At 49.9% G+C, this 16,113-nt stretch overlaps 2 protein-coding genes across 3 annotated transcripts in view; both read right to left on the bottom strand.

The window, feature by feature from the left end:
• RABGAP1L (RAB GTPase activating protein 1 like) overlaps positions 1-16,113 on the bottom strand; it is a 1,225,189-nt gene that overhangs the window by 660,424 nt on the left and 548,652 nt on the right. The gene's annotated exons all lie outside the window — the stretch shown is intronic.
• On the bottom strand, positions 543-6,591 carry GPR52 (G protein-coupled receptor 52). The gene is made up of 2 exons (XM_085601580.1): positions 6,031-6,591; positions 543-4,390 (listed from the first exon to the last, which is right to left on the bottom strand). The coding sequence occupies exon 2, from the start codon at positions 4,044-4,046 to the stop codon at positions 2,949-2,951; it is 1,098 nt and encodes a 365-aa protein (XP_085457706.1). The 5' UTR covers positions 4,047-4,390; positions 6,031-6,591; the 3' UTR covers positions 543-2,948.

Raw genomic sequence — 16,113 nt, 5'->3', positions numbered from 1 at the left:
AAAGGGTTTATAATTGTGTAGGTGAAGGGTAGTTATGCTATCAATTTTGGAAAAATGAAAGCATCAGTCAGGGATTCAAACCGGTCACCACCAGTTTGCACACAAATGCCAGCACCAATTTTGTGAACCCTCTGCGCTTCATGTTTTATCGACTGTTTACTAGCGCACTCTGTGTTTGCGCTGTAGCAGCCATTTTGTCAGGAACATTGTTCTGCTAGGTGTCCCTACATACATTAATAGTTTTGAATCCTGGTAGGGCTGATGCAGTCTTATCTTTCTTTGGGTTGTAAAATGAGGCCACATGAGAAGGGTGAACACCTATCAGTTAGGAGTGTGTTTAATATTACTAGTAACCTGAATTACAATGCTCAGCTGTAGTCATTGTCTCTGCTGAAGGGGGTGGCAGACCTTACCTTGCCTTATCTGTGGCACCGAATGTCACCGTGAATACACACAACAATGTTACACTACCCACTGGTGCATCGATAACTTTAAAAGTAAAAACATGCAATAAGCCAGACTCACCCAAGTACTTACTCCGAATGACACTGTTTATTGGGTTAAATCTATTCTTACCAATGCAGCATAAACTATATATTTTATATAAAAAATATATATACTATATACATATACACACACTATACATACAGATATCTGTAAACACAAACACACTTGTAAATCTGTACAGATCTAGAAAACACACAAAGCTAAAACAGCAGCAGGAATGTTGGCATCTCTGAAACGGCTGAATGGAAAATGGGTTAGGTATTCATCATGGCCTCATCCTGTCAACTTAAACTGGATATACAGCGCCACACTGGTGGAATTTGCCACACCAGAATTTTACTTTGTGCCTGCTCACATACACTATCAGTGGCACATGTATGGTGAATTTCTTAATGTGTCATAAATCCCTGATTATAAGTTGTGCATAAAAGTACATGGATAGGGTATTTACCAAACCCAGCAAATAGCATTAACCTGGAGCATAGTATTTACCATGTGCAGTAAATGCCTCCTTTTGAACTTGGGAACGAGGCATGCAGAATCTGTATTCTACACTCAGAACTCTGCATGTTGTGACTCTTTTTTATCAACAATTAAAATATCAGGATGTTTTACCTGTCAGAATTATCTTTCAGGGAAAAACGGATGGCGAGAAAATCATCATACAACTTGTAATTCCCGTGCAAACTTCTGCTTGCAGAGGCATTTGAATAAAGCCACAAACTTGTAACCAGGGCATTTGTTTAACGAGGAAGAACATTCACTTTTGCACATAATCTGAGGTGTGTGAACATGAGTGTATGAGTGAGATTGCGTCAGTGTTGCAATAAATGTGAGCAAGTGGAAATGCTCATGCAAATAGTGATTGCTTGTGACAAGCAAATATGTTGCGGATACTGGTGACAGGACGCCTGGATGAGGATGGGTTCATGACAGATTCAAAGCATGTATAAGGGAGAGAGTATGCGAGTCACGTAGAAACAGTGCCCACGCATGGTTTGCAAGTATTGTGAATGAACGGAGGAGTGGGGGTGCCAATGGACTGTGAAAGGAAAAGTGTACTGCAAGTGAGCAGAGGCGTGCTAGTGAGTAGACAGTTCTGCTCCCAGGCCATGAGTGTCATGTGTGTGACCAAGGATGGTGGTGTGCAGGCACATGAGAATTGTGAGAGTGATTAACAGTGGATGTAGTGTGCAGGAGTAAAGGACAACGGTCCTATGGCTACTATGTTAGTGTGGGTGCTTAGCGGATACGTGTGTCATGTCATAAATTACACCTCCTGCCGGTCCTTTTTGTTTAGCCAAGAGCACTGAGCACTCCTCACCTTGTAGGCTTGAATTCTGAGTGAAGAATACAAAACTAAGAGATCCGGAATGCAATATTGTCTTCTCTAAAGGCCTTGACCGCCTAAATAGGTTACATATAGCATTACCACTTGGCAGCTATATTGGAGTAATACATGTATGAATCATAGGGAAGAGAGACTGTGCAGAATACTGGCAACGGATTCACACTTAAAAAGCAAAACGTAAAGCCGTGAAGTACGAGTCATTGGCAAATGAAGAGGTGGGAGCCTGTGAATAGTAATGAGCAGATATGATGGACGGAAAATAGCTGTGACAGTAAATAGGTTCGAGTCCATGTGGCAGGGAACAGGCGAACGTCTGTGAGAGATCTTTAGTAGGCGAGTGTCTGGAAGCGGTAGCTAAGACGTGCAGATTAAACTGACAGCGAAATCCCTGTGGATCTATGAGCAACAGTGGGTGGTGTTCTTCTGTGACTACGAGCAAGTGCGAATTTGTAACAGAGAGTAAGTGTGAGCCAGCCATGGATAAGTGTGAGCTTGTAAGCCACAGTAAGTTCTTGTCAGCCGATGAGGAAAAGGGAATAGGCAAGAGTGACATCAACCAACCGAGAGTGACAGCTGTTGGGTGTGAGTGACAGTGAAACGTTATGCGTGATAGTGAGCAGAAGTGGACTTATGTGAGTCTGCACACCGCTCACAAAGCTAATGCCAAATGCATGCTTTTCTGCCGCCACAGCGGTAAATACATGGTCGATTCACCCCCATAGAGTGCGCGCCTCCGGTGCCATCCACCCAGTATTAAAGCTCTCTCAAAGGAGTATCATTTCTATACAAAGGACAGATTTCGGGCAGAGTGTGAGGAGGGCAGAAGGCCAAGTTCCCATTCCTCCCATTGACTCCTTTGCCTGTAGTCCAGTTGGGGGGAGGGGGAGGGGCCGAAGGCACTGTCCATCTTCTTACACCACAACCCATGAGTTGCGAAAGTCACAAAATGTTGTCAACACTTCTCTTGGTATTCTTCATCAGAGCAAAATATCTTTTTATTTCGGTTGTGACTAATTTCTCTCCATGTCTCTTGGCTATTCAAACATTTTTCCAGGACAAATCTTTTGGCGACCAAGTTCAGCCTTTTCCTTCATATGGAACACGAGTTAGCCCGTTTACGTGGTTTGGGGTCTCGAAAATCCTGGGCCTTAATGCACATACATGACGAGCAGAGGGTGCGCGACAGCCGACGCAGGCCGAGCCGGAACACGCTGTTGGAAAGGCTGTAGATGACACAGTTGCAGAAACTGTTGCTGATGGCCAACCATGTGGTAAGGAAGGACATGGCAGGGCTGTCGATAACCCGAGAGCTTTCCAGCAGGAAGTAGGCAATGTACGGTAGCCACAGGGCATAAAAGACACTGGTGATACGGAAGAGGACCATGGCATAGCGGCGGTCAGGGCTGGGCCCACCCTCACTCCCACAGCCATCGTCGGCCTCTGCCTCCTGGCTGGGGAAGCGGGCCCGGCGGTCGCTCATCTCCTTGGTGTGCTGCCGGCAAATCTTGAAGATATGGAAGTAGGTGAAGCAGATGACTAGGGCGGCGGGTGCGTACAGAAGGCAGACAATGAAGCCAGTGAAGTAGGCACTGGTGGGCCAGGACACAGCACACCAGAGGAAAATGTCACCATGGTAACCAGGTTTTCCCCAGCCAAAAAAGGATGGTGAAAAGACGAGGCAGGAGTAGACCCAGATAAGGACAATACAAAGCCGTAGGCGGCACGGAGTTACCAACTGGTTGTAGGACAATGGCTTGGTGATGGCCAAGTATCGGTCCACACTGATAAAGGCCAAGCAGGCCATAGAGACGCTCTTGAGCACAGAGATGATGTACCCAAACACCTGGCAGGTCAGTGACTCATGGACACCAGTGAAGTAGTGAAGAAGAGAAAGTGTTGGGACCAAGCAGCTCACCCCCACAAAGAGGTCAGCATAGGCCATAGTCTGAATGAAGTAGCTTGTCGTGTAGTGGTGCAGCAGTGGGGCACAGTGAAAGACAAAGATGACTGTCAAGTTGCCAGCGATAATGAGAAATGTGAGAAGCACGATGACTACCGTCTCCAGGACGCAGACGTCCACCGCGCTGTAGTGGCCGAAGCCCAAAGGGCAAAGATGCCGCTCCGAGACGTTGACCGATGAGCTGCTTAAGTTGACAGTCCTCAAATCCAGCCACGTGGACTGGTTCATGATCTGGGCAGCCGGGTGAGCTTCTTTCCTGTGGGCTGTCGAGGGGGATCACAGGGTGCACGGCTGCGGCCGGCAGCCAGCCCCGCATCTCCTGGGCTCCCCTCAACTTCTGAGCACCCAGGGCTGGCCTAGCTGCTCTGGGAAGAAGAGAAGATGGCGTCTCATGGCCTTTCATGCTGCTTCAGCAGCTGGTAGCAGCTCTGCAAGAGGAGATGGGTGATGGCCATGGAGACAAAGAAACCACAGAAGGCTGATGAAAAACCTCCAGTGAGCTCTGGCTGGCATTCTCCCTTCATCCATCCAGGGAACATGGCGAGCCGGTGACATGAACCCAATTCTTTACCCTGCATCATGGAAGAAAGAAAGAGTGACGGTCAACCCCAAAAAGCAGATGAGCATCCACAGGTCAAGCGACAAATGAAGTCTGTCATTAGCAATCATTGCATGCACTGAATAGGTGCAGGAGCACAAATAACACAGATCTGCAACAAAAAATGTATTTCCACTCTACCCCGATTCTAGTAGACGGCACAGGCACGATGAAGCTATGCATGCAGATCTAAGGGAGGGGGTGCCAGAGAGGGCAGCCCAAACCTTTTGCCTTCACTATTAAACAATATTCTATAAATAATACTATGGCCATTTATATAGGAGACTGTATTGGCCGGCTACTGAAGGATAGGCACTATTATTCACTCAAAGCTACTCTGATGAACTTCGGAAGGGCTCTCCCGGATTCCCACTAGTGACCCCCAGGCTGTCCACAAGCCTCCACAGCCTGTGCTCACCCCATGAACCTCTCTCACGGCCTATGAAGCGCAGGGGAACGGAGGAAATGCCCCCAACGGCAAAGGAGCCGGAAAATCCCTTCATTTAATCGAGGTGTGCTGCGGGGCTTTGGTCGAGGGTCTCGATCGGGTGTAGAGGTGGGGGCCCAAGACTCTCACATCCTTCTATGTCGCCTATACTGCCTCTGAAAGGTCAAGGGGAGCTTTGCCTTTTAAGACCACAACTCGCGAGTGTTACTGACACCCTCGCCAATACTCTTTCACGAAAGAAGCACCCGCTAAACTGGACCTCCCGGCGGCCGCCTCAACCTTTAGCTCTCCCGAGCAGGTCTGGAAGGGGGAGGGGGGGGGGGTGCTGCAGGTAATGGAGAGCGGGGCAAGTAAGGGTGTGCCAATCTGTGTGGCGGACTCACACTCTCCAAGAAAGAGCTAAATGACCGGGTGGGAGGTGAAGGCCATGAAAATCCAAGCTCACCTTCCTGGGTATCGCAACTGCCCCGCCCCGTGCATGGCAACCCACCCCATCTGTACTGTGCCCTTGGACGGACACCGGCTTCTCTGCGCTACGCTCAAACACAAAACTAACACCACGCAGGGCACAAATGTGGCACTCTATTCGAAGTGGCCGGGGAATGGATGGGCATGCATTCTGAACTCCCCTCTCCTGAGAAGGTCTCATTTGCACAGGTGGACAGGGCAAGGAGCTGGTGCACCTGCAGATATCTTGGTCACCAGTGGGACAAATATGGCACCTTTTAGCAGCACCATGCCAACACCATGAACTATCAGTGGGCTAAACCTGGCACCTTTTAGCAGTACCATGCCAACACCATGAACTATCAGTGGGCTAAATCTGGCACCTTTTAGCAGCACCATGCCAACACCATGAACTATCAGTGGGCTAAATCTATCACCTCTTAGCAGCACCATGCCGGTACCATGAACTATCTCAGGCAGAGTTTGAACTGTTAAAGTATAGGCACTTAGCATCGCAAACTCTCTGCTTCCCGCAGATCAGAGCCCAGGGCAGAGCGCCGCGCTCCTGCGGTGATAAGCGGCCACTCTGCCCTCCACGGCAGCGCTGCTGGCAGAAGCCATGCATTGTGTGCTATACAAGAACCCCTGCTCTTTAATTTCCACAGCCCAAAACAGTGCGACATGCATGTACCCTCCCTCTGCCCCAACATGGTCCTCACCTCCACCTGGTATCACCGCTGGCCTTCCAAACACACCAGCGGGCACGAGTCGAATCCTCTTCAGAAGAGGGCACGAGTTTCTTTCTCTCCAGGACCAAGGAACCACCCTCTTCGGTGGTCAGTGCGCGTGGAGTGCAAAGGTCACAGGTCCCAGGTGCTGCAGCGGGCGCCAGTATTCTTTCTAGAGAGGTCCCCGGCCGGTCTCGCGCTGAAACGCTTCCGTCCAGCTGGGGCTGCGGGCACACCCCTTCATCTCAGCCGGCGCGCGCCATACGGAACATGTGCCACGAGGACGGCCGAGACATCGAGACCGGCTGCCGGCACGGGCTGTAGTCTGGGCTCCGGTGCCCACATTTGCCGTAAGAGTACCTCGGAATGTCCTTGAAGGGTGTCCTCACTCGCCAGCCCCTTGCTTTCTCTGGGTGTTTTTTGGTGGGGGCAATGGAAGGGGGGGTGGGATACCCAGCCCCCTATACCCGTGTGCAGGAATGCCCCAGCTGTGGTGTCCGCGTATAGCGCTCCCCGCCGCCTCCGCTCCGCACGATAGCGCTCTCCGGCTCTGACTGCTGCTGCACCTGAGCCCGCCGCCCCTCCTCCCCTGCCTCCCAGCGCCCTCCCCCTCCCCTACCCCGACTCCTCCACAGCACCTCTCTCGTCCCCCTGCCCTGCTCGCCCTCAGCCCCCGCAGGCCGCAGAGGCACTAGATACCCCAGCCTCCCCCTCCAGCCCCACCACCTATACCAACGCTCACCCGCCTTCCCCCTCCTACTCTACTTCCCTTCGCCCCCTTACACCGCCTCCTCCCCCCAACAGCCCAATCAATCCCTTCTCCTCCACCCATCCATGCTCTCCCTTCGCCTATTCACTCCCCCTCCTCCAGGTACAAGATGAGGCAATTAGACACCAACCCCCAAACCTGCCCTTCTCCAGGACCACTTCCCCCCCTCCAACTCTTAACACATTCCTGTATCTCCTGCCCCATTCAATGAACCCGCTCCCCCCAACTCCTGAACCCCTCTCAGCTCGCCTTCTCACCTTTCTGCCATTTACTCCACCTCCTTACCCCTTCACCCCAACTCCAGATATTCCATTCCCCTATCGCCTCCCCTTTGTCCCCAAATCCGCCCACCCCTCCTCCTCCATTAGCTACCCTATTCCCAAACTGTTGTGGCAGAGCCCCGTGCCCTCCGGCCCCATACGTACTCTCGTTAGTGCAGTACAGCCCATGCCCCGTCAATGAGAGCCCTGCACCCCCCTCCTTTGATGATGAGCCCATACACATCAGTGACCCCGCTGAGTGCCCTCCAATAATCCAAAACGCCCACGACTCTCCTGCGTATAACACCCCAGGACTCTCCGCCCCCATCCTGACAGCCCTAAAAGACCCCCATCCCGCGCGAGAGCCCCCATGCCCTAGGCTCAGGAGCACCCGCCCTCCCAAATCCGGAGAGCTCCATGACGTCACTCTCGTGTCCTAACGAGGCTCCAAAGCCCTCCTTCACCATACTTTATGATACCCCCATACACTCTCTCCCTCTTGATGAGACCCCATGCACTCTCTCCCCCATACACTCTCTCCCCCATGTACTTTCGCCCCCATGATGAGACCACCATGCACTCTCTCTCCCATTATGAGACCTCTTGTTGAGACCCCCTGCGCTCTCACCCCATGAGACCTCATGATGCGACCCCATTCACTCTCTCCCCCGTGAGACCCCATGCACTCCCCCCCCTCTTGATGATACCCCATGCATTCTGTCTACAATGAGTCCCCGTGCACTCTCTCCCCCATGATGAGACTCCATGCACTCTCTCCCCCATGATGAGACCCCATGAACTCTCTCCCCATGATGAAACCCCATGCACTCTCTCCCCTATGAGACCTCATGATGAGACTCCATGCAGTCTCTCCCCGGGACCCCATACACTTTCGCCCCCATGATGAGACCCCATGAACTCTCTCCCTCTTGATGAGACCCCATTCATTCTGTCTCCCATGAGACCCCATATACATTCGCCTCATGATGACACACCCATGCACTCTCTCTCTCTCTTGATGAGACCCCATGCATTCTGTCTCCTATGAGACCCCATGCACTTTCGCCCCCATGATGAGAACCCATGCACTCTCTCTCTCTCTTGATGAGACCCCATGCATTCTGTCTCCTATGAGACCCCATGCACTTTCGCCCCCATGATGAGAACCCATGCACTCTCTCTCTCTCTTGATGAGGCCCCATGCATTCTGTCTCCCATGAGACCCTATGCACTTCCACCCCCATGATGAGACCCCCATGCACTCTCTCCACCATTATGAGACCCCATGCACTCTCTCCACCATTATGAGACCCCATGCACTCTCTCCACCATTATGAGACCCCATGCACTCTCTCCCCATGGGACCCCATGATAAGATCCCATGCACTCTGTCCCCCCAAGAGACCCCATGCACTCTCTCCCCTGTGAGACCCCATGCACTCTCCCCCATGATGAGACCCCATGCACTCTCTCTCCCATAATGAGATCCCATGCAATCGCTCCCCATGAGACCCCATGCACTCTCTCACCCATGATGAGACCCCGTGAACTCTCTCCCCCATGATGAGACACCATGCACTCTCTCCCTCTTGATGAGACCTCATGCATTCTGTCTCCCATGCTGAGACACCATGCACTACCTCCTGCGTGATAATGACAGGCCCATATTCTCTCCTTCCTCCATGGAAAGGCCTCCCCCCATCCTGAAGCACAGAGCCCAAACTCTCTCCTCCCACCTATCGATAGAACACAGCCCCTGCCCTAAGATCCATGGCCTCCAACCCTATGCCCCCGCCATCCACAGCCACATGATGTGATAGCAAATCCCCTAGAGCACCCCCCCATTCTGCTACAGTAGTGCCCCGGCCTCCTGCCCTCTGTGCACCCCCACCACGCAGATAAAAGAGCGCCTGTCACACGGTTCCCCGCGCCAGTCTGCTGCACAACCAATGGCCGCGGCTGCTGAAACTGTCACTAGGTAACAGTTGCCAGGCCCCTTCTCCAAGTCCCCTCCGACCAGCTCCCCTCCAAACACAGCACCAGCCCTCGAGCTTCGCAACTGCCGGTGGACGGACTGTAGACTCTTCACACTAACCCGCATTGGCAAAGCCAATAGGTCTCACCTATGCAAGAGCTACTGGCTTTGCCAATGTCTTTTAGCAATGTTGTACACCAGCGCGGCTGCTGAGCAGCATGGCTCAAAGTTAGTGGCGTAGAGAAGAGTGGCGTGGAGTGTCGTGGCGAAGAGTAGATACGAATGTTGTGGAGTGGAGTGGCGTGTATTGGAGCGACATAGTGTGGAGACGTGTACAGTGGCATACACTGGAGTGGAGTAGAGTAGACAGGTGTAGAGTCCATTGGCGTAAAGTGTTGCAGAGTATAGTGACATTGAGTGCAGTGGCGTCAAATGGGGCGTCTTAGAACGCAGTGACGTAGACTAGTGTGGTGCATAGTAGAGTACAGTGGTGCAGAGTGGAGTGGCACAGAGTGGAGTAGAGTGGCATAAAGTGCAGTGGCGTAGAGTGCAGAGGCGTGGTGTAGAGTGGCATAGAGTTCAGTGATGCAGAGGGCAGTGGTGCAGAGTAGAGTCGAGTGGCGTAGAGTGCAGAGTAAGTCGAGTGACAGAGTGCAGTGGCACAGAGTGGTGCGGGGTAGATGTAGCATAGAGTTGTGTACAGTATAGTGCCGTAGAATGCACTGGCATAGAGTGCAGCGTGGTAGAGCAGAGTAGTGCAGAGTAGAGTGGTGTAGAGTTCAGTGACAGAGTGTGCAGTGTTGTGAAGTAGAGTTTCAGAGTGCAGTGATGTAGAGTGGAGTAGTGAGCAGTGGCATAGAGTACAGAGATGCAGAGTATAGTGCAGCGGCATAGACTGCAGCGACAGAGTGCAGCTATGTAGAGTGCATTGGCGTAGAGTGGAGAGGTGTGGCTCACTGGTTAGAGGTGGCAGACCCGTAAGCAGAGGACGGCCTGGGACCAGGGTTCGATTCCCGACGCGGCAGGGTCGTGGACCAGGGTCAGCGGGCTCGATAATTCTCGCCTCAGTGCCTACTCCAGTCAGGGACCACACTCGGCAACTCTGGGCATTAGCTTGCCTCATCTTCACAACGGCCCCCCCAGACCGCCGGGGATGCTTGGTCGCACCTTAGAGATACCCATTAGGGACCATCTCTCAGGGTGAGCCAGGACGGGTTCCCCAGCGGTCGAAGCGCGGAGATACTCCTCCGGGAGTCGATTCTAGCGCTATATAAACCCACAATTAAATTAAATTAAGTGCAGTGGTTAATAGTAAAGTGGGGTAAAGAGCAGCGGCATAGAGTGGAGTAGAGTGCAGTGGCGTAGAGTAGATTGTTTCAGAGTGGAATGGTGCAGGGTAGAGTACAGTTGCGTAGAGTGCTATAGTGTGTAATGGTGTAGAGTGAAGTGGTGTAGAGTGCAGAGGTGCAGAGCACATTAGAGTGCCGTACAGTGGATTGACGTAGAGTGAAGTGTTACAGAGTAAAGTGCCTTGTAGTAGAGTGTACTGGCTTAGAGTGCAGTGGCGTAGAGTGCAGTGTTGCAGAGTGGCATTGAGTAAAGTGGCGTAGAGTGGAATTGTGAAGGATAGATTGGTGTGGCCTAGACTGGAGTGGTGTAGAGTGCAGTGGTGTAAAGTAGAGGGGCGAAGAGTGCATTGGCATAGAGTAGAGTGGTGCAGGGTAGAGTAGAGAGAAGTGGAGTGGTGCAGAGTCCAGCCGCATGGAGTGGCATAAAGTGGAGTGGTGCACAGTAGAGTGACGTGGCATAGAGTGGAGTATTCATGGTGTGGTAGCGCACTGCCATTACAGAGAACACATTTTCAATTGAAATGACAATTACATTTGCACAGACATACAGTTTTACTAATAAAACTTTACAGTGCACAGATGAAAAAATGTGTGGGGATTGCATCACCTAGTGTAATGATTTGTTTTGATAATATTAAAGTAGTTGTTTCCAGCAAACTTCAGAAATAACAAAAAACGTGCTTCTTTTGTGTTCCTAATTTTGACATATTCTGCTAGAAAAAAACCTCTTTCCTACCCCCAGTATCCAGCAAGATTGTCACATAAATGTGTTAACTTTGAAGTCAGAGAAAAAAAAGTAAACAGGAAGGAAGGCAGCGCCTGACATTTGACCTAGGTCTTTGAATGCACAGCGAATGTGACATGATAAGAACAAGATTTATAGGCCTCTTTACAGACAAGGAGAACTTGAAAGGATACTGTAACTAAGGTTTGGGCATGAGAAGGTATGAACTCAAGCTGGACAGCCTTAAACAAATAAAGCCAGAAAATGGAAAGCAAGAAAATGTGAGTTACAAAACACAAAACCAGCAAAAGGCAGAATGCATTCCTAGGTCAACTTTCTGAATGCCTCAAAGATGTCTTAAGCAAACCAGACAGCTGTGCTCTCTGCTAGGCTGTGACTTCAAAACACTAAAGGACCCTTACATCTGACTCAACCCCCCAATAAACCTATGGTATTGAGACAAACACTCCCGACCCCACCAGTCCCTCTGTCCCAGCCCCTGCAATGTACTGTGTTGTTCTGCCACATTGCTTTCGTACCTCCTGTCAAGGCCCCAAAGCTGTTCTCTGAACGCGGCGTGAGTAATTCATCAGTAGTGTATGGATGGGAAAACATTGTCAATATGGGACTAGCATTTTAGCAATCATATTAGTAAATTTGTACCGTATGTAACAATCCTTTTCTATAGTAAAGCACTCTAGCACCTTTGAATAATGTCCGCACTATATACAAATGCATAAATAAATAGATCAATATTAGTCTGATCTAGTAATGTTTTCGTTTGGTGTCATGAGTGAGGCTTGGAGAGTGCGCTCTAATCATGGTGCAGTGGCATGCACGTACGGCATACACCTGTCGTAGGCAAAGGAGTGTGAGGATAGGATCGCAAGCAGCAGATACAAAAATCTAGTCCCCTGTCGCGGCACAGAGTGCGGTTGGATGGAAGGAGGGTGTTGGTAGTAATCGACATCTACAAGTGCTGAGTTTTGGTTCGTCGCGTGAGGCACAGACAGTGTTCTCCAGACTTGACGTAGCGGCATATCCATGTGTCTTACACTTGGGCTTGTTGAAGAAATCAGGGTTAGAATCGCAAGCAGCATATACAAACCACGCCATTTCGGGTAGGATTCAGTTGATTCCAGCATTTGAGGAAAAACAGGACTTTTTCTTCATTGCAATTTCAATGTTTGTTGATGGACCTGTCCTCTTTGGGAGTGTATTCCAGAGCACGTGTGTCTAAATTAAGAAGGAACTACCGCTGACGGGAGGCTTTTGATGCAGAGAGATTGCCTTGTAATGGAGCTATGCTTGATTTAAGGTTTGTCTTCTGGCTGTGTGACCCAAGTTGGATTACAAGGAGGTGGGACCCGTCCCATGGATCACCAGCAGTGGTGCAATGCAAAGGCCTTTAAAGGATGTTCTTATTACTGGTAACAAGTGAAGAGGTTAGACACTTGAAGTAATGTGATCCTATTTGTTTAATGAAGAACCTATCCAGGTGCTGCACTGTGTTTTATATATAGATTGGCATTTAGTTCTTTTAAGGAGTCCAATTTTAAGTCCATCTGCTTGATCCACACAGGCTATCACCAGAGGCGGTGATGCCTGTTGGCTGTGTGAAAGGCCTAGGAAGGGAAAATGTGCTGAAGTATTCTCACTGTATAAAAAAGTGTCTTGTACCTTTGGATTCCACTGAGAGCTTGGGGAGTATGTATGTGCCAACCTGAACCTAACGACCCCCATAGTCGAAGTCCTAATGTAAGGGTGAACAGATCTTCAGAACTAAAAAAAAAAGGGACAGACGGAGAAACAGGACTAAATGTTGTCCCTGACCATAGTCACTGACCGCGGAAGGACTTCAGTGAAAACATCATTCAGCGCTATATGTAAATATTCCCTCCCCTTGCTGTGAAGGGCTTCACGGTCAGGCCGCTGATGAGCCTTACAGGCTCTGAAGACCTCATTCACCCCACATTGAATCCTGCTGTGCTGCTTGAATGAGGCAAAGCAGCACAGACGGCGACTCTACATTAGTTGTGTCCCTGGTGTGATGCAAGGGCCTGTAGAAACGAGAGTCTGAACAAAATGTGTGATTAAAGTGCACATTCATCCGACCCTCTCTCAAAAACCGGGACATGTATTTGTTTTAGCAATAAGTTTTGAAACATCAGGGGCAGTCCTTGAAAGACCAGGACTATCCAGGTAGGAGATGTGGTCACCCGGCCTAGCGCATCCCTGCGTAACACTCCCCACCATCAATAAAAACCAACTTTACTCCTAAGTTAAGAAAAGCCACAGAAAGTATCTCTTACAAAAAGTGAGCGCATGTGGTAGGAGGACCTATGCACACGATTTCCTAAATCTGGTTTAAGGAATATTTAACCAGTCTTGCTTTGTGACCTATTTGACCTTTATTCAATATAGATTAATTCTAAAAACCGATCAATAAACGTTGTGTTTGGGGTAGTACTAAGTACTGAAAAGAAAAGCCCTTTAGGGTGGTGCCAGAAAGAACCAGAATATTTCAAGAACACATTTCTGAATTACTTTAAAATCCTATGGCTTTTTAGTCAATTGCTTTGAGAAGTGAAATGCAAAATGCACATTTTAACCCAAATGTTTATTTTTGTTCTTCGTTTTATTGATTTGTAAAGCCACTTTGTGGCATAAAGCCACTTCGTGGTGTTAGATCCTTCGAGTCAAAAGTTCTTGAATAAGATTCGTCATAACAGGTGGGCGGCGAGCTGAGTTGGCCAGGCCAGCACCAGATTGTTTCAATGAGTGTGCAATGGCAGTGTCCCAGGAGAAAGACGGCAGTGTGCCCCTTCACACATGTAGCAAGCGAGGAAATTCTCCCTAAAAATTTATTTTGAAAAACATCAGGCTTGGTTGGTTACTTGGGCCAGGCTTCAGTGAATACCACAGGCCTTCGCCTAAAGTCCCGATACCTGCTCTTTCATGAGACTTCCGGGTGAATGGGATTTGAACACTCAGTCCTGCTCTGAGCGATCTGAGGGTTGAACCCTCTGAAGCTTTCCGTTGTTACCTGTTCCTGCCCAAAGCAATGACAATAAGCAGCACACCCTTCATTCACTCCCACCGTGGGCGAAACTGCAGGGCTTGCTTCTGTCGTGGGGAAATGTGCTGTAAAATGCACCAATCTACCACCCTGACTAAATTTCCACAGGTGGCGGATCCCCTATGAACCCTGTTGGAAGAGCTGGGCTCACTTGCAACCAGGGCTTGCTTGGTGCAGTTATAATTGGTGCATCTACCGCAACACTTTCAGGTGCCAACAGCTGCCACTGCTCCTGCCAGTGGCGGCTTCTCCAGTTTTGGGGTAGTGGGGCAACGCGAACACGGGGAGGGGGGGGGGTTGAGGGCTAAATAATTAAAAAAAACACGCTTACCTGCCCCCGCCGGCTTGGTACTCCTCTTTCGACCTGGTCACGCTGCACAGGATCCCATGGGGCAATCACAGCGCTGCTCTCATGCTGTTAATGCCAGCATTTGAGCAGTGCAGTGATTGGCCTCAGATGGCTAACTTGACGCTCGCTCAGACCCAGGGAGCCTGTGGCTTTTCTCCAACCCGACTGTTGCACCACAGCTGGGTTGAAGAAAATGAGTGCGGATTTCTGTTTGGCCCAAACTGACATGCGCACTTACAAGTGCCCAACACTCCTCCCTAAAGTGTGACGCTCGGCAGGATGGCCCACGCCCACACTTCAGCGGGTAGTAATGAAAAATAAAATGATAATAAAATGGTTTTATTATCACGTTATTTTTCAGTCAGGCAACGGAGTTGTCGCCCCCGGGCTCCAGCCCAAAGCACCAGTAAGAGACAGTGTTCTTCCTGACCTTGTTAAAACTGCAGGGCTGCAGTGTCTGCCTGAGCGCCCCGTGTTGCACGGCTGCTGCTTATTCTGCACGCAGAAGAGGCATCTGATTATTTGCCCTTGTTTTGTCTCAAAGCAGTTCCAAGGCTGGAAATGCATATTAGTTTTCAACACCCAGAGATCGAGATCCCTTTCACAGCAGTTCAGTGGCTCGGTGCCTACTTTCGAAACTGCATAGTTCAGAGCCATAGGTAACATCTAGCTGCTGGCTCTTGGCACCTTCCTTTCTGAGTATCCTGTTGCTGTGAGGTCCAGCTTCATGCCAGGTGTGTTAACACTCTCCATTCACTGGATTTTCAGTTCTGTGCTTCTGTGGGAAGGTTTCCTCTCTTAGTCTCCCTGCTTAGTCCCAACTCAGGTGATCAACGTTGGTCCAGGAGGGGAAGATCCATGCCAAATGTTCAGCATACGTATAATCTACGTAAAGTATTCCCATTTAAATTCACTGTGAATGTATCTTTTGCAAATATACTGAGAATGTATCTCTCATGTACTGACGATGGACACTCCTGAACACAGCCTGCAGCTCAGTTTCCCTCTAGTTTTATACACAGCTTAATTTGTGCTGGTGGTTGGCACCGACACCCATTTTTCAGAACCAGGATATATTTTTCATCAATACATTGAGGCGCAGAGCAAGAGAGAGAGAAAGGCAGAAACGGGAAACAGAAGCAAACGCTCTTTTCTGGTAGAGACTCCATCTAGCTGCAGATTCCTCACCGACTCTCCCATCCTTCCCGTTCTGTGGTTGGACTCTGTCCATTAATATGGTCCCAGGTCCAGGAATCTGCACACTGGTCACATGAATTTGCTTTTGGGGGCTCTGTGTCTGGGGGCGCAGATACTGTCAAAAGCAACTGACGTCAGCACGCAAGGGTGGCACCTTATTTAGCTCCACTTGTCATATCTGGAGCAGAACGGAACGGAGTCAATGCAGAGCCGCTCGATGCCATCTACAAGCACACAGAGGTGCGGCTGAAAAGTTTCAGGATTGAGTCTGACACGTGGGGAATATTTAAAGGGTGAGGAATTTGTGGCCAGAAATCTCCACCAGAAAGAGAAAAATAGCAAAAGGTGTACATAGAAAGAAGCAGGGATGAA

This window comes from Triturus cristatus, chromosome 4_2 (assembly GCF_964204655.1).
Source record: "Triturus cristatus chromosome 4_2, aTriCri1.1, whole genome shotgun sequence".
Lineage (NCBI taxonomy): Eukaryota > Metazoa > Chordata > Amphibia > Caudata > Salamandridae > Triturus > Triturus cristatus.
Note: the sequence above shows the minus strand (reverse complement) of the source record. Positions and strands in the feature narration are given on the sequence as shown.

Excerpts from the sequence above, each read along its gene's own strand:
- GPR52 (XM_085601580.1), bottom strand. The coding sequence starts at position 4,046 with ATGAACCAGTCCACGTGGCTGGATTTGAGGACTGTCAACTTAAGCAGC.